Source organism: Akebia trifoliata, chromosome 1 (assembly GCF_017979445.1).
Source record: "Akebia trifoliata isolate Shusen 1 chromosome 1, ASM1797944v1, whole genome shotgun sequence".
Classification (NCBI taxonomy): domain Eukaryota; kingdom Viridiplantae; phylum Streptophyta; class Magnoliopsida; order Ranunculales; family Lardizabalaceae; genus Akebia; species Akebia trifoliata.
In genome coordinates this window covers 17981376-18007384 of record NC_141375.1, presented here as the reverse complement: position 1 = coordinate 18007384, position 26009 = coordinate 17981376, and the positions used below count along the sequence as shown (strand labels likewise).

The following is a 26009-nucleotide window of genomic DNA, read 5'->3' as shown; positions in this document are numbered from 1 at the left end:
GTCAACTTCTTAATGATGTATGAGAGACCAGTAGAATGTGATTCTTAACCAATACAGATGCAAGCTATTTTTTTTATGCAACTTACAAAAAGCCAACTCCCAAAATTACTTCAAGGTTTCATGCTGTAGATGATGGTCAAATAAAGGAATCCACCTCAATAGAGGAGGCTTAAAATGATTGGAAGCTTCAAGGACAACAGAGAAGATATTGCTAGGCCACAATGGCATCATTAGTTGTCTGGGCCATGAACCCAGCTTAAGAAAAATGTTCCATGATTTAACAACATGGACCTTGGAAGTGTGGGGTGTTTGCTGGAGGTTTTAGAGTTGGTCCCTACCTTTGGGAATGCTGAGGATAGGCAGGCTACCTACTCCTGCCAGGGGAATGGGACCTTTTCAGTTAGATCGATGTATTTGGCAGGCTACCTACTCCTGCCAGGGGATTTTCCGGCTTCTATTGTCTGGGAAGCAAAGGTGCCTTTCAAGGTCTCTGTTTTTCTTGGGCGAGTGCTTTGGGTAAAGTATCTACTTTGGATTAAATTATCAAGAGGGGATTCCAAGGGCCAAACTATTGCATGTCCAAGAAGAATGCAGAAGTTGACGGATCGCTTATTGCTTAATTGCCCGGTTGCTCAGTTGGTTTGGGGGAATTTTATTGATCTTTTTGGCTTGAGGGGTTGTTTCCCAGCTTTGGTGTGGTCATCCTTTACACTTTCGGTCGGTTTGGGGGTCTTTGTTCTCGGCTTCTAAACACATCCTTTGGAGTTTAATGCCTTCTATCATTTGTTGGGGAGTTTGGAAGGAGAGAAATAGACACATCTTCGAGAACAGGGAACTCCCTATTCATGATATTATCTTGTCTGTTTTGTCCTTCTTTATTTTTTTGGTGTAAAGCTTTTAGAGAATTTATAAGGAAGGGGTAGGTGTGTAATTTGGAGGTGGTGTCGTGTTTTTCTGATTTGTTCCCTTGAATTGGTCGTCTCAAGTTCCCTTCTTTTATTAATAAAATTTTATTTGCCTATCAAAAAACAAAAATAATAGTTCTATGATATTTTTGTCATTCCCACAACACTTCCATCATTTGCAAAAAAATGTATTATTTTCAAGGCTAGCAGAATTTTCAACTGCTATAACGACTAACAAAAAAAATTCAAAGTTTTGTTCAACTTGGGATTGATTCATCCGAAACATCCCCACCACCCTACGTGCCAGAATGATTGTCATATGTCCAATTAACTTGGTGTTCAATGTGTTTCAAAACGTTTCTCAAAACATGCCGGTATTCGACAATATATTAAGCATTAAACAAATCTTATAACTCGTAGAATTTATTTAATCAAATAAAACATAATTTTTCAACATTATATAAGCATCAAATACAATGTCTCAAGGTACCTATGTTTGTTGCAGAATGCTTTAGAACATCTTGAATGTGTACCAATGTGAAAAAGTGGGTTATACTTTCTCCTTATTTTCACTGCCTAGGAATGTGGAAGTGCAATTAGATAGAATCTGTAGGGACTTCTTGTGGCATGGTAAAGAGGGCGTAAGAAAACATCATTGGGTGAGTTGGAACAAGTTATGCTTGCCTAAGAGGAGTGGGGGTTTGGGTTTTCGGAAGTTTAGTTATATCTATTTAGCTCTGTTAGGAAAGTGGCTATGGATGTTTGGGGAGAAGGGAGAGTCTTTCGAGGAAAGTAATTGTGGATAAATATGGGGTGAATGAGAATGGATGGGAGCGTGAACCGGCTACAAGGGCGTTGGGTTGTGGGGTGTGAAAAGATATCCTTAGACGTCTTCCACATTTGAAGAAAAAAGTGAAGTGTAAGGTGGGAAGGGAGAGTAAGGTGGGATTTCGGGAGGATTGGTGGTATGAGAATGGCCCATTGAAGGACCTTTTTCCGAATCTTTATGTTTTGTCGCTGAAAAAGAATCAAGTTATCTCGTGTTTTAGAAGTTTATATAGCGGAGTCACTAATTGGGATTTTGGATTTAGAAAATCTTTTAATGATTGAGAGGTGGATAATCTTGAGAAGCTAACTTCTTTGGTGGAGAGCAGTAGTATGGAGAGTTCCTCGGAAGATCAGAGAGTGTGGGAAGGTACTAGGGTTGGGAAATTTACTATGAAGTCTTTGTATGAGGGTATTGCTCCTAGTTCAGTAACGTATTTTCCTTGCTCTTTAGTTTGGGGTGGTAAAATTCCTCTGAAAATCTCGACTTTTCTTTAGATTGCGACTTTAGGGAGACTCGCTACTATAGATCAGTTGATTAAAAGGAGCTTCATATCGCTGAATAAGTGTAGTTTGTGTGGTTCTCAGGCAGAATCGATGGATCATTTATTCATGCATTGTTAGGTGGCTCAACATATTTGGTCGCATTTCTTATCTTTGTTTGGCATCGTGGGTTGCTTTCCCAGATCAGTTAAGTCGGCTTTGGAGTCTTGGCTATCTTGGGGAGGGTCTTTCTTGTCTTCTAAACGGATTCTTTAGTAATTGGTTCTTTTCGCAGCTTGTTGGGGAATTTGGAAACATCGCAGTCTTCGAATTATCGAGGGAAAAGAGGCTTCGGTGGAAGAATTAGTTCTTTCTAATTTGGAGTTTCTATTCTCTTGGAGTAAACTTTATAAGGAGTTTAAAGGGATTTTCTTTGAAGATTTTGTTGTGAGATGGGATAGGGTTTGTTTGTTGGCGTGAGAGTCTTTTGTCTTTGCTTTTGTTGTTGTTTGCTTTTTTTCTTCTTTTTCTCTTCTTTGTTTTGGGTTGGTCCCTCGACCCCCCCCCCCCAGTTTCTTTCTCTTAATAAATTCATCTTTATCGATCAAAAAAAAAGTGGGTTGACTATTTATAAAAAAAAGTTGTTTTTATTTATTAAAGTGACTGCTTTTTAGTCCCATTTTGGTTTTTTGAAAAACTAAAACAACAAAATAAAACAAGGTTTTAAGCCTCGATGACTATATGTAATCACCCTCCACTACTTTGCTCTATAAATATACTATTTACCCCGAAATGAGGAATCTTATGGTTATTAAATATAGTTATTTTTCATTTATGTTTATGTCATGCCCTTCTTCGTCTTTTCCTATTTATCATGTAACTTATAAAAATAGGAAAGAAGAAATAATAAACATAACTTTTCTCTAGAATTTCTTCTTCTATTCTTTTATCTCTTTATCTTCTTTAAACCCTAAATCACTTTCTACATGGTATCAGAGCTTTGGTGACGACTAAGAAGATCAAAGAGAGTTCTGAAACAAGTAGAGAAATTTTGTAATCACTCAAGGAGAGTTACAAGAGTTCAATCTCCACCTTTTTACAACCCTAGGGCCTTCGCACACCTAACTACGGTTGTCGCCAACCACCCAAACACCATCTAGGGCTTGTTTCCATAAGCAACAACAATCTAGGGACTACCACACATCAGCAGCAACCATCTAAGGGTTGTAACACCACTTCACCGCCTCCTAGGGCTGCCACCTAGGGTTGTTGCCACCTCCCACAGACTATCCTAGGTCCATCGCTTCCCTTCAAAACCTCTTATGGGTTCTTCATCCAACCTAGTAGGGTTTTGTGGATCTCCATTGGGTCATTCTTCACACTTGATTGGCTATTACAGCCTATGTCATGGTTGTAATAACCTCTAGGTGAGTCAGATTTTTTTCTTTCATCAGGATTGCAGAGATAGATTCTAATCTCATGTTGTCAGTAGTTCATTAGTGTTTCCAAGTAATCTCTCGTTTGATCTGGATTTTTTGTGAGTAGTATTATTTCTTTGCAGTAATGTCAGAAGTAATTACAAGACAATCTACCAATAATGGGTTTGGCTCCTCATAAATCACAGACGAAAATCCAAACCTCCAGATCACCACAGTCAAACTCTATAATGTTTTTTAAAAAAAAGTTGACCAAGTCAACTAAGGTTGACTGAGTCAACCATTATTGACTCAAGTCAAGTCAAGTCAATTATTGTTGACTAGTCAAATAACTTTGACTAAGATCTTTTAAGAAATTCTAAAAGAATTAGAATTTTTATAATATCTAGATATTTTTTTTGAAAATATAAAATAAGATATTAGCTGATTTTTTTTTGTTTGTTGTTTCATTTTCTTTACACAAAGAAAGAAAAGAAAAGAAAAAAAAAAAAAAAAAGAAGAGAAAAGAAAGAAGGAATAGAAAGAAAAGAAGGTAGGCCCTTACAACTCTTTATAATAGTTTTAGTAATTTGACAAAATATATATATTGCTGATTTTATAGTTGTAAAAAATAGAATTTGTTTTGTTTTTAAAACAATTCTGATTTAGTAATTTTAATGCTAAAGTTGTTTTGTAAATTTTTTTACAACATGCATATACTTTATACATGTTTTATACTTAAATATACATGCTAAAAACAAAATACAGCTACTATGAAAGTTGCTGTTTTTTTGTATTAAATTGACAATATGTATGCTAGAAAGGATATAAAAAAAAATTATTGCTTTATACGTACGTTATATGTGTTTTATACGTACGTTATACATATTTATACGTGTTAAATATAAAATACAGCAACTATGAAAGTTGCTGTTTTTATCTAATATTGTCAAAAAGAAAATACAGCAACTATATAAGTTGCTGTTTTTTTTACACACAATACATATATTTTGTTCACATTTTTTTTATAAACATACATAATTTTTGAATAAGTTATACTGGTGGACAGTTTACTTTAATCATTTTAGTGAAACATTTCCAAAAAATGTTTCTAATTAAAAAGTTGTGTAGAAAAGTAATTTATTAAAATAAATATGAGAACGAATTCTCAATTGAATGTCGTGCTTTTAAAATACCCAATTAGTAAGATGCTTCGGCGTATGCCGTATAAGACACGAAAATGAGAGAAAAGATGAAGTGATGCTTCAGTCATAGACTGTTTAAGACACGAAAGAAAGAAAAAGAAAAGAGAGATGAGACTGTACATTTAAGAGTGGACTGGGTATTTAAAACACGTGTATGTTTTACTTTTATTACGTTTTGAAAAGAAAATAAATACTTATACGTAGTATTTTAGTGATTTATTAAAGAGATTGTGAAAACCTATAAAAAATAACATGTTGTGACATTTCCGGAATGATGTGTTATTCTAGGATAACAGTTGCGTTGTTTAAGTTATTATGTATTATGGGATGCATAAGAACACAACATCACAACAAGAATCCGGGAATTTCTTTTCTATCTTTAATAGAGAACAAGATGTAGATAGTTATATGATTGATAGAGAATATCAAAGATCACAAGCACGCCAGATTGGCATAGATGAAGATGGTTAGTTAATGATCATTAATAGTCTAGAGTAGTCAAGAAAGAATGACCTACTTGATTTGGCCCGTTTCTTAAGGCCTTGGTCAACGGCCAACCTGAGCCGGAAAACAGTTACCTAAATTATGGCAGAGGCTGGCCATAGAATCAAGAACTAACGGTGGGGTTCCACACTGGTGAAGTATTGGAATAATCGTATTTTGACTGAGATGTTCACATCAGTCGTGACCCTCAACTCTCTATTATAATACTCTATTATTTGATGTTATATTATGAACAATTGTTTCGTTAGATTTTAAGTGTTTCAATTTCCTACTAGATTTTATGATATCGGTCTTCAATTATTTTCAATTATGTGTTGAATATCAAATATGCATGATTTATGAATTCTTAGAATGTTTAAACTGCATGTTATTTAGAATTATAAGATTCCCCTACTGGGTAACTCCCCTGTTACTCACCCCTACGACATCACAAATTTCAAGCACACCTGGTTTAGGTGATCCTTCTGAGGAGGCTCAGTGCCAGAGCCTTATAGATGATCAATCCAAGCTTCCAGGAGTGGAGCATGGGTATTACTAGTAATAAGTCTTCAACTAGAGTTAGGTTTAAGTCTTTAGTTGTCGTTTTTGTTATGTAATTATGAAAACCATATTATGTCATTATTGTTTTATGTATATATGTCAAGTGTTCTGATGTTTGAGGATACGTATATGTTCTGTTGAGCAATGATCAGGTATGACATATAGTTATATTATTTGTTGTTTACGTTTATGAATTGATTATCATGATATGGGTTTTATATCATGCCTCTGGATTCAACTTGGGAATCATGAGGATTCGGGTTGAGTTTTTGGGGCGTGACAAACTCAATGGCACAAACTACCAGGAGTGGGCTTAGACTACTAAACTAGTCATCCATGAAAGATGAAAAGCGAGTTATTTGAATGGAAAAGAGAGACAACCTAATATCTTAGATCCTATGTACGAACAATGGGATGTTGAGAACGCCTTAGTTATATCTTGGTCGTTGCATTCAATGCAACCTCATATTAGTAGAGGATATCTTTTCTTGAAGACAATACAACAAATTTGGACATCAGTGACTCAAACTTATTCTCAAGCTCAAAACAATGCTACAATCTATCAGTTGGAAAAGAATATATCACATTTCAAAAAGGGGGAGAAGACATTGTCAGGCTACTTCTCTTAATTGCGCAACATATGGGAAGAGCGCAATCACTATTTACCCTTCAATTGGGAAAGCTCTAAAGATTGTGCACAGTCTAACAAATATGTTGAGACACGTCATACATTCCAATTTCTCGTCAATCTGAATCCTGAGTTTGAGATGGTTTGAGTTCAAATTCTGAACAGAGATCTTTTACCTCCTTTGAACATTGTGTACTCTTATGTTCAAGTGAGGATAGTCGATGCTTGGCTATGGGATAGCTAGATATTCCTATAAGTGATAGATATGTCATGGCAACTACTAGATAGGGAGAAGGACAAGCTTCAGGAGCGAAGAAGTTTGGTAAATCCACTCGAGCACCCAATAGCATAGAGAGGCCGAAGTATGACCATTGCGGCAAATTTGGGCATATTCAAACAAAGTGTGGGGACTTGATAGGTCATCCAGATTCATTTCAGCCTAAGAGTCGATCTTCCACAACTCATCATGCTTTCAATGTTGACATACTAGATGATTCCCTGAATTCTGAGATATCGGTTTCAGTGGTATATGCACCATTCTCCCAAGAGGATATTATCCATTTGAGGACTCTATTGGATGGTTCAACTATGACATCTTCCTTCACACACGCAGGTACCCCTACCACTGCTCATCATGTTTCCTCATCTCCAGAAGCTTCATATAACATAGCAGGTATGTCTTCTTTCTTTCATTCCTAGAGCCCTTATCCTAGCAAGGACAAAGTCTGTCTAGCTGATGGTTCCTTATCATCCATAGCCGGTAAAGGAACCATGAAGGTTTGTCATAGTTTTCCTTTTCTAATTTTTTGCATGTTCCTAATCTCACTACAAATCTTGAGTCTGTTAGTAGTGTTACAAAAAAAAAGATATGACGTAAACATAAATAAAATAGAACTATATTTATAACAAGAACCTATCTGATGATGTTTAACAATTGGTAAGGAGAACATGAACCATCAAAATTTGGCACACAAAAAAAAAATAACACTTACTTTCAACTGCATTTTCAGAAATAATATATGATGGTTCACCAGATTCACCATCTGGAGCCATAGGAGTAAACTTTGCGACAATATAGTGGCCAACAGCTCCCAAGGGTATGCGAAAAGCCTATGCAATGAAGAATGCTTAATCAACATGATAGTCTAAACGGAATAAGAAAACATACCATTTCCAAAAGAGTTAGTCTAGCCTTACTAAGTCAATAAGGAATTAACCCTTAACCCTTACTAAGGGTCCTTGGGCTCAACTTGTGGCATAGAAAAACCATTATCTGATTCTTCAGGGTTGTAAACAACAAAATTCTATGAACTTTGAAAGAAAAAAAAAAAGTTATTTTTCCCCATTGAATTTTAATTTTAAATTTGGGAGTTAAGTGGAAGCTCAATAGCCATCCATTTTCGAAACCTTGGATCAAGTCCAAAATATTTTTTATTTTTTTTTTTTAATTATTTGTTTTATGAGTTTTTCCATGAAATCTAGAGGGGTATGGTGTTGGATTGCCAATATGGTAGTCCATTTGAGAAAAACAACCCTTAGTAAGGCTTAAAATCTTACTCAGTAAGGAAAGTGTTGCATAGAGAATATCAGCAACAAGAATATTGTTGTTTGCAATAAAGTACGATATCAACTGATGGACACATAACGAGTTGTTGAAGCTTTTCACCTTTGAAATTTTGGATGTGGTTAGAGCCTCAAGACTATTCTCACCCACCAACTTCGAGGAACTTGTTTTGAACCACTGAACTCTACTAGATCCTTCAGTTCCCCCAGTAACAATAGCAGTTACAGTAACTTTATTCCCCTCCCTTAAGTCTCCAATTATCTTCAGACTAGTAACTTTTGGGGGTGCTGCAATTTTTATAGAGATAAGTCCAGAATAGAAAAGCAGATATATGACAACTGAGAATATTATTGCATAAATACTACTAACTGAATGAAAGCTCAAATTTTCTCAGAAACAGAATTTAGTGAGAGAAAATTTAAAGAGACTTGTGACAAAAAAATGTTGAAGGAAACATAAGCAAAATAAATCTAGGAGGAAAAAACAAGTGCCCTAATCAACATGAATGAGTATATGAAACAAGTATCCTAAAGTATGGACTACAGTACATTAAAAGACCGATCGCATCCCTCCAATCAGAAAGAGGTCAGGTAAATCAAAGATAAAATCAAAAGCAGAATTTGGATTTTTAATAGCATTAATAATTCCATTATCAATTTCTCAGTAGTCACAGATTCAAGGAGGAAGCTGAAGATACCAAGTAACTACCAATCTAAGATGCCAAAATATGGTTTTCTGATACAGAAAGTGGTATAGAATATAGATAGCAGAATACAACTCCTTGTTTCCTGAAAACTGGGACATGTTTGCATACATGGTAACAATCAAATATCATGATAATAATGTGTTCCATTTCCCTTTAGAAACTATTTAATACTGTGCACGTGTCGGGTTGGATGGCACGTGCGGCCCGCCAAAGAAAAAAAAACAAAAGGTCCCCTCAACTTTCAAGTTTCCAGCACACTAGTCTTTTTAAGAGTATCTGTTAATAATATTTTGAAGACTAAAAAGATAGTTGTATGAATGGAAAAAGAGTAATGTAGTACCTATATATATGAGAATAAACAAGACATGCAGAATTGTACTAACTATCGAGGCGTTATACAAATACTTATGACCAAAACATTCCAATACATTATGAAACATTCTGAGACAATTCGAAACAGTCAAGCCTTGATCGAAATCAGAATGTGTCACCAAAATATTCCAAAGAAAAAGAAACTTTGAACCATGCTTGCAATAACAATAGACAAAACAAAATTGAATAGAGGAGCAGGCTTCATTCAGCCAAACCCAAATCTTTGGTACAAAGATTCAATGACATGTCCAAAAAACACAAGGAAATGAGAAAATTGTTACATGGACTGTAAGGCATTTGAGTTTCCCTGCTTGAGAAACAGAAGCTTGTTCAGGTGAATTATTCGTGCAAGTAGGGTATTGATATTGATATCTTATTGTGTGTCTGTGTGTGTGTTTTTTTAATAAGCTAAAATTTATTAAAGAAAAAAGAGCGGTGTCGAGATGACCCCAAAAGGACAAGAAACTTATCAAAAGAAGAAACCCCCTAGTCCGCCTCAAAATTACAAATGTACTCCCTCCTGACAACAAAATCCTCAAAAAAGATTCATTTAAACTCCTTAAAAGCCTTCCCCAAAAAAAAAACAAACCCAAGATGGATAAAATAAGCTCCTCTAACTGCAACTCCTTTCCCTCGAAAGTGTGTCAAATCCTTTCCTTCCACATTCCCCTACAGATGGCTAAAGGTAGAAGGCCCCACAAAATACGCTTGGAAGCTCTAAAAGGGAAACCCCATACAAATGATATCTTATTGTGTTATTACTGGTACTCTGAGCAGATGCGTGTATCAGTTATTACATATGCCGAAATATATCACAAACTAAAAGTACCTTGCTTTACAATTGGAGTCAAAATTGATGAAGATTCACCTTCCTGCCCTGGAAAATAAACAGAAAAAACCACACTAAATCAATAGTAACTGCCATGCAACAAAATAGTATTATGATTGGTTTCTCCAAGCACTAAAAGGTGATGAGTGTACCCTCAAAATTGATTGGTATATATACAAACGCCAATCGGCAGCCCACATCCTCCTTGGTCAAAGAATATTCAGCAGTACCAGTTGACATCAATACAAAACCACTGCAAAAATAGCTATAGTAATTAAGAACTATTAAAAATGGAGGTGCTACGATGCTGAGTAAACCCACTTATCAAAAAGAATGATATTATGTAGAGCCGATCTAGGTAATTGGTTGTGTTTGAGTCATTGCTCGGTGAAGATTGGCAAGGATGATGATGACTGTCCAAAGGTGTCGTCATCTCACCATCTATGTTGGTGACTTAGAGACCCTAATTAATCTAGGTAATCAATTAATTTTATTACCTTAATATGTTCTCAAGTAAGAGCTCCTGAAGCCAAAATTCAAATCAATTTCAATTGATCGGAGTACACAACCGATCGATCGATCGAAATGGGCTTACAGCCGATCGATCAAACACTATTAAGCGATTGATCAGAATTGAACAATCCGATCGATTGAACAGTGCTTGCGATCAATCAGACAACACGTAATTAATTAACTAAATTCTGAATTTAGGGTTTTGTATTTGAGCTGATATATATTATAACTTTCTCTAGTGTTATAATAAGCCTTTTAAAAATTCTCTGAGAAACCTTAAAGCTCCATACAATCAGTCAAAGACCCTTCAAGCTTCAAGCATGTAGATTCAATTCTACATGTGATTCCATTATATTGATCTCGAATTAGGAGAATTGATTCATTCAACAACAACAAACGTGATACTTCCTGCTTAAGGACTCAAGCGTAGTGAGATTCGTTGGACTATGGATTGTGATCGTGACATGAGGCAGTACATGGAATCGGATCGTGGCCATGGTTAATCCACCAATGGCTGCTCGTGGGTAATCGAATCAGTCAGGATGTCTGGTTGAGTGTGGGTACCATGTTTTTCACATAGAACACCTTCACAACTGGACAGGGTTCCATGATTTCTCCCAGTTGGGTTCTCCATGTAAAAAAATTGTGTTTGATTGCATGCATTGTGATCGCAAAACCTATTAATCCATTGAACAATCCAAATAAAAGATCTTTAGATCTGAATTGGTCAGAGTGATTACACCGATTAGGTTAAATCATTAAAAGATAATCCAAAATCATTGAGAGGAATTTCAGAAGGATCATGCTTCATCATGGTGACAAAAAGTCCAAATGACAAGGATTCAATCTGGAAAAGAAAAAATTCAGATCTATCCCAAGATACAGAAGGTGCTAAAAAGCCAATTCCTCCATCTCAATTATGAAGCAATTTTGTTTCAATAGTACCAATCACTTAGGCAAGAGGTAGAACAGTTCAGGAATAATTAATGGCTTCCACAAGCTGAGGATTTTCATGAGAAACAAATCATCCACCAGTATTAGATGAGTTTCGACTCAATATTGGTAATTTGGTGGAGTCGCAGCCTTGTTGGGCCCTACCCAATGTGGTGAAATTGCCACAAGTTGAGGCACAATTGTCTCATTCCAGCCAACATGGAACACCAGCAAAAAAGTCGCAAACACAGCCACATGATAGACACCCAAGAGCAAGTCAAGGCATGGTAACAATAATCTGAATAACTGTACAACACCTAACCCTCAAGAACTGGTAGAGGTAGGTTTCCTTGTTACCATGTTCCAAGTAGGAGTAACAACACCAGCTGTTTTGCTGGATAGCCTTGTGTTACAAGTGTGGGAAAAAGGGACATAAATCCTCTAATTGTAGGAGAGAAGCCACTATATTAGTGGTTGAAGAAGAGGATTATGACAAGAAGAAAAGTTGGAACAGTACGATGTTTTTTTAAGTAAAAAAAAAGGGATGAGGTGACACGATGATCAAGACTTGCCTAGTCTTGTTGAACAATGTACCATTGCTGGTTCAAAGCCTACCGAAGAAGAATAACATCTCTAGGACAAGGTTTCATCTGGCTGATGTTTATGCAACGTCATTAGTAATGGAGGTAGTTGTGAGGACCTATTCTCCAAAGAAATGGAAACCAAGCTGACCTTGAAAGTCCAATCACATCCCAAGCCTTATTGAACATCACAATGGTTCAATAAGGAGGCGAAGTTAACTCACAGTGCCTTGTTCCAATTTCAATTTGCAAAAAATACTTTGATAAAGCCCGATGCGATGTGCTTGAAATGGAGGCATGCCATCTCTCGTTGAGAGGTACCAAACACTTTGATTAAAGGGCTATACAACTTGGTGACAAGAACACAACCTTTTACAAAAACAGGATTAGGTTGTTCTTCCTCAGCCCAAAATGGAGGGATAAAATTATTGACCACCCAAACATTCATGAAAGAGTCTAAGGAGAATGAAGTTGGTCTTATGTTCTAATAGTTAAAGAGGTTGAGACCGACCAACCAGCAATACCCACACAGTTGAAACCTCTAATGCAATAATATAAGAAGGTAATAACTAAGAGACACATCCAACATCTTATTGATTTGATGTACCACACAACTGAATAAGCCCAAACGAGAACGAAGAGCTCCAATGCCAAATGAATGAATTTATTATGCAAGAGTATCTAGATAAGGTTGGCCTCTTCCACTTCTACATTCATACACATGGGCATGTTGTCCTCTTTTATCTCCCAATGATCGCATTGCGAGGATAAAATCTACGAACTTGCTTAAACCTAACACATAGTTGAGCAAATTATTCTTGCAGGTTCTCCTCGTCTTCTTTTGTTGCCATGGTTATATTATATGTTGCTTGAGATGCTTCTGAAAAAAAATTTATTTCACTCCAAGTCGTTCCTACATCCAGCCATGGATCCATAATAGGAACAAAATGTAAAGTAACAAGGCTCTAACACCACTTGAAGCAAATTAAAAAGGAAATGAATCCACTTACAAAAAGAGAGATTCCTATATCCTTTGGAGTCAAAATTTCTCGAAGGAAAATGAAAGTAAAGCTTGTTCAAGACACTGATCCTAAAAGCTAAAGTTTGAAAAAAAAAAAAAAAAAAGGAGGGGTGGTGGGAGGGGGACCAGATTCATTTAAGAAAACTTATAAAATATTTTTCTGTAGATTTCCCATTCATTATAGATCTCTGAACAACGACCCTAATGTTGACTATGTATAGTAAATACAAGAATTTACTTTGTTTAGTCTAAAACACCCAACCATTAGTATACTCAATGTTATCAAATAGCATATGCAACCAGCATATGTTGTGCGCATATGTGAAATGGTATATGCGGTCGCATATTGCACAAAATATTTTTTTATTTAAAATAAATAAATAAAAAGAGTAAAAAATAAGAAAAAAAGGGGGGGGGGGGGAATATTTAAAAAATCAGAAAAATATAAGGAGAAAAAAAACAAAACTATAACAATATATTTGGATTTTGGATAGCACTCATTTTTCAAATTGAATAACATTGCTTACATTTAGCCATTTAGTAACAAGAATAAAAGAACTCAAAAAGCTAAGAAGTCAATAATATATAAACTATTTATGATACGAAGGTGGCCTACTTTAATTATTAAGTTCTAGTTCTAGTTCTAGCTCTAGATAATTAAAGTGGATTCTGATTTAATAGTTTAATCATTGGATATTATGATCTTATGTTAGAATGCATAAACTCAATATTTGGAAAAAATAAAGTAAAAAATAAAATTTAAAGTGAATATATGCGAGTAAAAGAATATAAAAAAATGGCTTAGAATAATGCATAAATACGGGGTGGAAATAAGGTAGTTGTAGGAGAAGATAGATTAAAAAAAACTTAAATTTAATGCTCCAATAGTCAAATCATTGCCTACTGGAGTAATATGTCATCGCATATTACAATGTGTGATCGCATACTTTTGTATGCCATGGTATAATGAACCAGAAACCCTAAATCGCATATGCGATTGCATTTGACAACACCGATAATACTCATCACAAAAGACAAATTATTTACTTTTCGTATGTACCTAACTCACAGTGTTAACCATAGTCAAGATGGAAGACTAAAACAACCTATGTAAGTAACTTATTTTCCCACACAAGAAGTTAATACCCTTTGAAAATAACAACCTAAGAACCATAAGAAACTTTTTGTAAAATAAACAATGTCAAATTCAGGAAATTTATGCACACACAAAAAAATAATTTAATGAACCTGGCGAAGGGATTTCTTAACTTGATAGTCAATTTAGTAAAAAAATTCTTTCATAATTCCCCCTCATCCCCCAGCCTTCAAATTCTCAAGATAGACAATTCAAATCATTGAGATCAACCTTTGCTCCAGTCGTCGAGATTGACCTTTCACAACCAGCGAGATCAAAAATTGCAAAATGTCTATCTTGGCATTTGTACAAGAATCATCACATTCAACAATTGAAGTTTTCAAGATCGACGATTTGAATCGTCAATCACAAGGATTTGAATTCATTGTTTTATCAGGGTCAAGAGGGTTCTAAGAAAGAAAGATTTTTTTTTTTTTTTTGATAGATAAAGATAGATTTATTGATAAAGAAAACGAGGGGTTCGAGATGACCATCCCAAGAAACAAAGAGAAGCAACAAGAAAAACAAAACAAAGAAGAAAACAAACAACACCCAAAAAACAAGAAACTCTCACGACAACGAACAAACCCTATCCCATCTCACAATAAAATCTTCAAAGAAAACCCCCTTAAATTCCTTATAGAGTTTGCTCCAAGAGTACAAGAGCTCCAAAATAGACATAACTAGACCTTCCGTTGAAATACCTTTCCCCTCAAAGATGCATCGATTACGTTCTGTCCAAATACCCCAACAAATAGCAAAAGGTGTCAAGAACCAAAGAATCCGTTTCAAAGCCGAGAATGAAGCTCCCCACGTCAACCACGATTCCAGTGGGGAGCTTGTTAAGATACCACCCCCAAAACTCACGTTGTTTAATAATTAGGTTGTTAAGATACCACCCCCAAAACTCACGTTGTATTTAGAAAGGTGTCCATACTGAAACATTCTAAGGGATTTCAAAACATTCTCGAAACAATGAATGTTTCAGGGTCAATGTTTCATGCTGACCTTCGCCAATATCAAACTGACTTGCCAAAACCGGAACATTCCACCAAAATATTGTGAAATGGAACAAAACTTTGAACCATAGCTAAACTTCCAAGATGCAAGGTTATGGTGTGGTCCAATAAGATGTTAATTGGTTATCTTTGAGTGTTGAGGCTTTTGTTAGGACAACTACTTTGGACGAAATTCTAATGATTGACCAATTAACAATAGGACGTTCATGACTCAAACACGAGTTGTGTGCAGAAAAATGATGAGATTACTAGCCATATATTTCATCAATTGTACAGTCACCCATGCGATATAGTGTTTTGTCCTATACATTTTCGGACAATTGTGTGTTCCCAAGCAACATGGTGAATGCATTTGGATGCATGGTGATTATATAGGGAGTAGAGGCATGATTTTATGAAGGATGTTGCAACATGTGACTTCCTCTTTGAGTCTAGAGGAGTGGAACAATAAAATTTTTGAAAATTGGATGTGTGATCCCAATGCAATAGTGTTTCTAATGGATTGGTCATTAATTTTTTAAGTAATTCATGAATGTTAGCGTATACGATTTTTTTGGGGGTCGGATTTCACTAATTTCTTGAAATTTAGAGAAGTCGCGTAGCAAGGGTAAGGAGTGAAATTTTTCTTTTACTTATCAAGGAAAAGCACTTCCCTCATGTACTCTCTTTCTTTTCCCTAATAAAGTCCATCATATGAAAACAAGATGTATGTAACATCAAACATTTAATATGAAGATAAGAAGATCATGGAAAGCTAGTAGTGTACTAGCTGCTAAGTTTGAGGAAGATCCTCTTGGTTGGGAGAGTCAGCCCAGTAGATTACAGTTTCTGTTTCCCGGGTTGTATTCGTTTTCTTTGAGGAAAAGAATGCATGTCTCTACCTTTCTAATTCCTAATGAGAGGGGAGAGTCTTGGGACCTCAGGCTTAGAAGAAGACTGAATGATTAGGAGATTCAAGATGCTATCTCTATCTCAAATTTACTTGCCACTACGGGTCCTTCCATGGATAGGCAGATTGTCGAATTTGGAAAGGAAATAGAGACAGTCGCTTCCCGGTTAGCTCTTTTTACTCGCTTCTTAAAGACAATATCAAGGTTTGCTTCCCTTCTTCCTTGATATGGGCTCCCAAGATTCCCTCAAAAGTGTCTTTTTTCATGTGGTTTGCAGCTTTGAATAAATTGCCAACAATCAACTCTCTTCGTAAAGGCCTCATCTTGACTGACAATTGTTGTTTGTGCAAGTCTAGTGGTGAGTCGGTGGATCACCTCCTTATTCATTGCGAGGTAGCCTATAGCATTTGGTCTTTTTTTCTATCTTTGTTTGATGTTTCGAGGTGTCTTTCGAATTCGATTGTTCCTCTTCTTTTTAGTTGGAAGACCCATTCCTTCTCTGACAAGTGGAAGATTCTATGGAAATTTACCCCTTTTGCGATTTGTTGGGGCTTGTGGACAGAGAGGAACCTATGCACGTTCGAGAGGATTGAAAGCACCTTACAAGAGCTCAGTTTTAGTATTCTTGGTTTGTTGTTCTTTTGATGTAAGCAATTCAAGGAGCTTAGTGGTTTATTTTTTGAAGATTTTTTGTTTAGATAGAAAAATGTAATTAGGCAGTGATTGCCTTGTTTTCTCTTCCTCTTGTTCACTGTTTTCTTGAGGACTTCTTGTCCTCCCCTTTAATAAAAATTTTACTTATCAAAAAAACAAGTAGCATACTAGCCAAAAAAAAAAAAACTTTTAGATATATGGCAATGAATCATAACAGTAAGAAAGAAATACTTGCCTCATTTCCTTATTCTCACGTAACCAATCAAACTTGCTGGGACCTTCCCTTCCTCCAAAATATTCCCCGACCCCCTTGATTGTATTTCCTTCAACAACATCACCAAGAATCCTCACATTACTTACTGATGGAGCAGCTGTTACAACAATATCATAAGCCACAAAAACTCATTAGTAAACTAAAAATGATTTCAGTTGAACAGCATAACAGTCTGGATTCAACTAGCAACAGATGAATTTAAAAAAAAGTTAAAAACCAAATAGTAATTCCAGAAAAATCAACTAAAAAAAGGAGAAATTCTAGATAAGTAAATTCCAAATGAATGTTTTCTGGGGAAAAACTAAAATTTGTTCCTTAGCAACAAATGTGTCAAATTGTACAATAACTAAATAAATAGAATTATTTAAGGATGCAGGAACAGGAAGGAGAAGAAATGATAGACTCAGATATCCATGAAAAACTTCATTTATTACAAACTATTTCCTTGGAAGTTTATAAGAGGAACACCCAAACAAAACCACCCGCCCTCTTCCAATAAAATAAATTAGAAGCAAGGCAACAATCATGAAACTTAAGCTGATATTTTCAAAGAGAGCACACCCACACCTGTTGAATAAAGCTTTGAAAAAGGAAGAAACGTGCATCTGAAATTTCAAATAATTGTATATACGAAAAATGTTTGCCATATTGAACAGACCGCCGACAGACTGCCATTGACTGAACCATAGATCAGGAAAAAAAATGAACTAGTAGACTTCTTTACGTATGCAAACTTTAAACCAGAAAGAAGAAGCCACCAGAAATTTTCAAGCACTTAGCACCTTTTAGTCCAAAATATTGCAGTGGAAAATATCAAGAGTAGCAGTTATTAGAATTGACAAGCTTCCTTTGTAAACTTTAAACCAGAAAGAAGAAGCCACCAGAAATTGTCAAGCACTTAGCACCTTTTAGTCCAAAATATTGCAGTGGAAAATATCAAGAGTAGCAATTATTAGAATTGACACGCTTCCTTTGCTATCACTATTAAAAACTCCCGCAAAAGTTGCAAATGTGGAACCTAATAGGGCTTGCAATGCCAGATGCATAATGGCATAGTACTAACTTTCAACATAGTTCCACAAAATACACCGAAATACAACCATTTTCACAAGTCTCGTCATGAAATTTAACAACAGTTTTATTTAGTACATATTTCGGTGTAAAATAACTATTCATTTCAACAAATATTTTGGCAAATAGTAATCAAAATGATCAAACGTTAGGTATAAGGAAGAGGTAAGATTTCAATGAACGGTTAAATTTGACCGAAACATTCTTTCATATAAAAAACAAACTATATAATAAAACACAATAGTTGTCTTCCTCCAATGTTTATACCCCTAAAGAGCGGTTCAGGCTCAACTTCCCATGCATCTCGAGGAACAATTTCAATTTTATTGCCTTCTCTTATACCCCCTTTCCAATAATACCCACTCCAACTTTATTCTCTTTCCTCTTCTCCCCTTTTTCCAATAATACCCTCCAACTCTATTACCTTTACCCTTCTACCCATTTTCCAATAATACCCCTACAACTTTATTGTCTTACCTCTTGTACCCCCCCTAACCCCAAAGTGGATGAATGTGCCATAGGCACGGCCAACTATAGTATTCTAAAAATAACAAATATATAGATGGTGGCGTTCAAGGGCCACATTTGAAAATGCATGGAAAGACAAACATTTTTCAATATACGGGTTAGAAGTTTCAGAATGGGCTGCTTTTTTGTGAGGATGATCTCTATGGTGAGGAGATCATCCTCACCAAAAATCAACCCATTCCAAAATTTCTAACCCCATCAAAAGTGGTTTACAAAAATTGGACGGTCCACGATTCTTCAACATGTAAACTGGAGTTAGAAGTTTCGGAATGAGCAGATTTTTGGTGAGGATGATCTCCTCACCATAGAGGTCATCCTCACAAAAAATCAGCCCATTCTGAAACTTCTAACCCATATATTTACATGCGTTTTCAAACGTGGCCCTTGAACGCCCCCCATATATATATATAAATCACTCGTAGAAAGACTTGTAAATTACTCGTAATATTTATTCACTGGAATAAACAAATTATTATTAGTTAGATTGATCTTTTTTTTTTTTTTTGAAAAGAAAAAAAAATTTGAAAAGGTTATTAGTTAGATTGATGAGCTATGATTGTTTTTCATGCAAGTTTTATTATTTCCTACAGTTTCAATGAAAATGTTCTTAATAATTCAATCATTTCTATAACATTTTCACCATTTCCCTGAAAGTTAAATATTTCTAGACTAGTTGAAATGTTTTTACGAAATATTTCCATTTCCAAGCTGCCCAAAATATTTCCAAAAACAAAATCTAATACCTGGGATTATGAAAAATGGAATAAGCAGATGTGGCACAGCAGGAGAAGTTCATATCTGTTCAATGTACCTTTTAGTGCTAACAAAAAAATGTGTGATAACACACAAAACTGTAATAATTATGGATGCATATTTTGTTATCAGTTAAAAAGGCAATGTTATTAAAAATGAAAAAGAGATCTGCATTGAAAATGCATAAATGAAAAGATAGACACATGTGCAGCTCACATCTAACCCAATAATCATAGTCAAAAATTAGTTAACACTTATATTTATCTTATGCACGTGAAAGGAATAAGACATAAATTTGTTAGATATACACTACATCTTTTATATGTTTTCTGAATTCCTGCTTCCGTCAAACAACAATGAATCTAATTTCCATGGATAGAAATGGATAAACATTCTGGATATCAGTGAACAATTGCATTGATCCTCACATGGTTGCCATGCTCCAGTGATTTCAAATGAGAGGATGAGGTTCCAGCTCAATTAATACATAGAGAAGATGCAAATAAAATGTAATTATCTTTAAAACTTCCTGGGAAGTTCAGCATGAGACAAGTGTTTTGATTTGTCAACAATTCAGTGGAGATGATCTCAGGTGAGCTCAAATTATTATGTTATGGCTATTGAAAAACATGAAATATAATTGAAACACAAAAGCTACATCCCACCTGCTTTTACAAAATCTGTCATTGCATACTGAGGTTCGCCTTTAGCACCTTCATCTGTTACAGGAGTATACATGTAAACCAAACTTGAATCAACATCATCTATAGTCAACCGATACTCTTCATCTTCAGCCCCAACTATTACGACAGGACTACTGTTCCATCTTCGCCTCAGCCAACTAGAAAATTTGGGAAGAAAAATTATTTGACATATTTTATTTAAACAAAAAAAAAGCTGTATTTTTATATATAAGGTAATTCTTATAGAGTTCAAGGGCAGTGAAGATCTTTTGAGTAACAAATTTAATCAGAACTGTAGAAGAATTTCACCTTGAAACACCTTTCCCTGGAGTTCCCCCACACCATGCAACCTCAGCATAACCTTTGATCACATTCCCCTCCACGAGTTCACCATGCACGCTCAGGTTCAGAACCTTCGGATGCCCAGTTCCTGTGTAAGAAAAAGGGCTAGAATAAGCAAATAGAACAAGAAATCACTTGAATGCGTCATATGATGAAACTTTGTACAGACCTTGGCATATGAATATCTACAAGGGGAGGCTGAAAACCTAGTCCATAAAATTAGAGAAGCCTAGACTAAGAGTTTATCATATCTAAGTTGGGAAACTTCATCTCAATCGATCTCTACTTTCGCTCACTCAGGTACTTTTACATCTGCACACAGTGTTTCCACCACTTCCTCACCATGGATCATTGATTTGGGTACCTCAGATAACATGACTAGTACGTCCTCTTTGTTCAAAACCTATAGTGTTTGTTTTGATCATCGCAAGGTTCGCCTGGCTGATGCTTTTTTGCCTCCTATAGCTGGTCAAGGTCATTTTCCTTTTACATCTTTATCCTTAACTAACACACTGCATATTCCTCAACGTACTACAAACCTTATATCTGTTAGTAGCATTACCAAAAATTTGAATTGCAAGATCTAGGGAAGAAAAGGACGATTGGCACTAGACGTGAAATGAATGGCTTGTATCTCTTGGACGTACCTGTTTCACCTAGCACTCATTCTGCTTCTCAGCTTAGTAGCAGTAATAGTCAATCTAATAAGGCACTTATAATGTGTTGGCATTGACGCTTAGGCCATATTTCCTTTGAATATTTGAAACACGTGTTCCCTGTTTTATTTAATAATAACAATTTGCTTGATTTTTCTTGTGAAACTTGCCAATTAGCTAAACATGTGCGTTTTTCTTATCCTTTTAGTATGAATACTACTACTCTTGATATATTTGACCTAATTCACTATGATATGTGGGGCCCTTCTCCTGACACATCCACTCTTGATTTTCGCTATTTTGTATTGTTCATTGATGACCACAGTCGTACCACTTAGATCTATCTTATGAAACAAAAGAGTGAAGTATATGGGATCTTCAAGCAATTTCTCGCTATAGTTCATACCCAATTTGGTCGTCTCGTCAAGACTTTCCGTTCTGATCATAGTATTGGGTACACCTATAGTAAGGTATTGAAAATTTGTTTAGAGTCTGGCATTGAGCATCAAATATCCAATGTTAAGACCCTTCAACAGAATGATCGATCGAAACGAAAAAATCGTCATATTCTGGAGTTAGCTCATGACCTCTCTATTGGCATGAATGTGCCACAATCCTATTGGACCGATGCAATTCTTATTGCTTTTTACCTTATTAATCGGACCCCCTCCCACGTTCTTTAGATTGCCATGCACTTCTCTCAACTCTATCCGGATCGTCCCTTATTTCCACTTCCTCCGCATATATTTGGGTGCGTTTACTTTGTTCAAATTTTTTACCAAACTCATATTAAACTTGACCCTAAGGCCGTAAAATGTATCTTTTGGGATTATTCCTCTATCTAGAAAGGATATCGTTGTTACCAATCCTCCTTCTCGACAACGTTTCATTTCTCGGGATGCTTCCTTTTTTAGCATATCCTATACTACAATGGGTCCGTTGGCATTCAATGTGAGTGGTTTTCCCTCAAGTCCCTTGTGATGATCATCTTATTGCCACTCGTAAGGGTAAGTACACTTGTACTTATCACATTTCTAATTATATATCTGATTCTACCCTCGCACCCTCCTATCGAAGTTTTCTTACTTCTATTTCTATTGTTTCTCTTCCTAATATTGTTACAGATGCTATTACTCATCCTGAGTGGTGAACAGCTATGATTCATGAGTTTAGTGCTCTTGAAAAAACTTAGACTTGGGAACGTGTTCCCCTTCCACCTGGGAGGAAAATTGTGGGATGACGCTGGGTTTTCACTCTTAAGCATAATCCTGATGGTTCTATTACTCGTTATAAGGCACATCTGATGGCAAAGGATTATGTTCAAACTTATGGGATTGATTATCATGAGACATTTGCTCCGGTTGCCAAGATGACCACCATTTGAGTTCTCTTTTATGTTGTCATTATCAGAGGGTGACCTCTCTTTCAGTTAGATGTCAAGAATGTATTTCTCAATGATTATCTTCAGGAAGAAGTCTATAAAGTCCAACCTCCTGATTTTCTCACATCTGTTTCTCTTGCACATGTCTGTCATCTTCGCCGTTCTCTCTATGGACTGAAGCAATCTCTTCGCGCATAGTCTAAGTGTTTTACTAAGGCCATGCATCAGTTTGGTTTCCATCAAAGTTTTGTTGATCACACCCTTTTCTTGCGTCACTCCCACGGCAAAACTGTCGCTCTGATTGTTTATGTGGATGATATTGTCCTTACTGAAGATGATAATGTTGGTATTACTGAGGTAAAATCTTATTTAGGACATCAATTTGATATTAAGGACCTTAGACATCTTCACTATTTTCTAGGTATTGAGGTTGTCCGGTCCCAATCCGGTATATTTATCTCTCAACAAAAATATGCCCTTGATTTACTCAGTGACTCCGATCAGCTTGGTTCTCATCCCGTTGATACTCTTATTGAGTAGAATTACAGGTTGGCTGATTCTGAGGGGGAGTGTTTGTCGAATATTGGCTAGTATCAACGTCTTGTGAGAAAATTGATATGATTGTCTCTGACTTGTCCTGATATTTCCTATGTTGCTAGTGTTGTAAGTCAGTTTATGTACTCGCATAGAACATCTCATATTATTGTTGTCTATTGTATTCTTAGATATCTTAAAGGATGTCCTAATCAAAGTATTTTGTTCAATAATCATGGTCATCTTCGCGTTGAGATATGGACAGATGCAGATTATACTGGTTCAGTGACTGATAGACAATCCACTTCTGGGTACTGTAGTAAAGTTGGTGGCAACTTAGTAACTTGGCGCAGTAAGAAGCAAGATGTGGTTTCTCAGTCCAGTACTGAATCAGAATATAGAGTTATGGCACTTGGAGTGTGTAAGTTTTTGTGGCTCAAGATCTTACTAGCTTGTGTCTTCCCGTGGTAGCCAATTTTTTCACTATATTGTGGTAATAAATTAGCTATTAATATAGCAGCAAATCCGATTCAGCATGACAGAATGAAACATATTGAAATTGATCAACATTTCATTAGAGAAAACATTGTTTCTGGATAGATTTGTACTCCTTTTGTTCCTACATCTCAACAACTAACTGATATTCTTATTAAAGGTATTAGCAAAACAGCCTTTGAAGGTGTCTTGTCCAAGTTGGGGATTGCTGATATCCACGCACCAACTTAAGAGGGAGTGTTGAATAATTCTGTTTCTATTAGGTTTTTTAGTCTTTTTGTCCTTTTTAGTCTTTTCCACTAATCAGACTATGTAATCCCTTTAAAGCCTAATTAGGGCTAATTAATTAATCATCAATTTTAATCCTCTCAATTCAACTGAGACTGACTCATTTTCTCTCATAACAGAGACATTGCGGCAAGAAAAGGACTTAAACCTTGATCATCGCATATGTATCATTCTTTCAGAAAAATAATCCGCATTACCACACCATTATTTGAAACCTTGATTAAAATACCATTTTTAGTTCTTTATCATCTTTTGTTTCTCAAACTTTGTATAAATTTTAGAAGCACCAAACAAAGGATTTAGTAAATTGGATAGCTAAATTAATATGTCAAGGATAAATTTGAAAATTAGATTAGCAATTGGAATTTTACACTACAGCAAGAAATATTTCAATGTCAGCATGTGTTTCCATTTACAGAGATTCAGTATTTTAATTTCTACACAAATTTAAACTTACGTAGAAAAAAAAATTATACTTGAAATTACAACTAATAATTTATCATTGAAAGAGTATGATATAAATTTTATTCGCAGCAAAAAGTGAAAGGACACCATACCAGGAGAAACTGGTGAAGAGACGGCGAAAATAGAAGGATACTCGGTCTCTCTCAATATGGGAGTACACTCAACCTTCAGAAATTTGTCAATATCCTCACATTTTGGCCAGTATACCTGGTGGCTAACCAGTTTTATCAGCTCAGCGTAATGTGATATTTAACAAATATGAAAAAACAATTCAAAGAACAATAATAACATTGTTGTAATTCTTTACCTCTTTCACAGCGTCAGCGATAGGCACAAAATTTATAGGAGTTCTTTCTCCTATAAACCATTGGTATTTTAGGACCAAATCCGAATCAGTGCTAAGAGCACGGTCTTTCACAAAAACAAAGTGGCAGCGACAAGCATCTTCTTCAAATGGATGGTCAATAGAGGCTTCCTTGAGCATGTATCCGGGAGGCAAATGATCCTTCCATTGCTCAAAAAGAAATCGAAAAGTCGAATCTGTTTAAAAGTCCAGCATTAATGTTTGCAATGATCCACAAATAGAAGAAACGTATCACAAACCCTTACAATATATATTTATTTTATAGGTAAACCTTATAATGATCTCCTCACATTGTGTTCAATTATACATAACTCCACTAAGTTGGTCAGTTAAATTTTATGAACAAAAAGAAAATTTTACATATCAGGGAAGACTAACCAAAATGTGCAATCAAAGTACAAAAACATGCATCATTTACAACCATTCTAAAAAGCAACAGTCAGTAACTATGAGTCAAGAACCCCCAAATATCTCAAAAAGCAACATTCTTGGTTACTGTACTCAAAAGAGATACAATTGCTTTGATCCTCTTCCTCAGAAATTATTGTCAGTGTCGAGTTTACCTTCTTTGAATTTGTCAACAAAGGAAAGGGACTGAATTATTTGTCAGCAAAGGAATCTATGGTCTCTATAATGGTTTTCAGTCCCTTTCCTTGTAAGGTTAGACCATTGATATAATAATTCTAGAAGCAGAAGCCATGGTTTCTATAATGATTTTGTACACGCTCCAGGCCTGCTAAGACAAGATTTTGATAACTTGACTGGGTACAAGAAAATTTTATCAAATTATAGTGCCATTAGCAAAGCAAAGAAGGAGTTGGTGGATAATCATTGACTCCAATTGTATTTGCTAGGAAAGTATGGACTCCATAATTTTTATTTTGTACAAGCTAGATTATGCCCAGGAGTGTTTTGGTTCAGGGTTGGTCAACCTCTATATTGTAATTGCCATCAAGAGGGCAGGTAATTTGGAGAACACCCCCCCCCCCCCCTGAGAGCACACGTAGCTTGTTGGGGATTATGGAGAGAAAAGATACGACGGTTTTTAATGGAAGAGAATAAGTAGTGTGTGAGGTAGAATTGTATATAGGGGGATAGATTTTTATTCTGAATTGTATTTTTTGTATGTTTCCTCAAACCTCATTGCAACCCCTGTACTTGTCTTCCCCTTAATATACTCATAACCAAGAGAGAGATCCATTGTGGCATGTCTCTAACAGTATATTTGTCAAACCAAAAATGACCAGTCAACAAAATAAGGTGAAGGATCAGCCTTCTAGGCTTCTGTTTAATCAAGGACAGGCTTGAGAGATAGCCTATTGGTCCAATTACCAGAATCGGAAATGTTGAAGTGGAAACCAATCCTCATCTGACACTATTGATTGAATGACTAATAGTCCATCATAGATAAAAATGTATTACAGAGCAGCCAGAGAATGTTAGATACACAAGT

The 26009-nt window shown here is 35.7% G+C and overlaps 1 protein-coding gene across 1 annotated transcript in view; it reads right to left on the bottom strand.

Moving 5' to 3' along the window:
- The window catches only part of AIR9 (Outer arm dynein light chain 1 protein), a 96192-nt gene that overhangs the window by 51565 nt on the left and 18618 nt on the right, over nucleotides 1-26009 (bottom strand). Inside the window, exons 11-19 of the mRNA XM_086440338.1 lie at nucleotides 24500-24732; nucleotides 24285-24399; nucleotides 20341-20461; nucleotides 20014-20189; nucleotides 16958-17093; nucleotides 10129-10229; nucleotides 9977-10024; nucleotides 8172-8356; nucleotides 7498-7615 (exon numbers count right to left, since the gene is read on the bottom strand). Coding sequence (XP_086296464.1) covers nucleotides 7498-7615; nucleotides 8172-8356; nucleotides 9977-10024; nucleotides 10129-10229; nucleotides 16958-17093; nucleotides 20014-20189; nucleotides 20341-20461; nucleotides 24285-24399; nucleotides 24500-24732 — 1233 coding nt within the window. The remainder of the gene's footprint in view (nucleotides 1-7497; nucleotides 7616-8171; nucleotides 8357-9976; nucleotides 10025-10128; nucleotides 10230-16957; nucleotides 17094-20013; nucleotides 20190-20340; nucleotides 20462-24284; nucleotides 24400-24499; nucleotides 24733-26009) is intronic.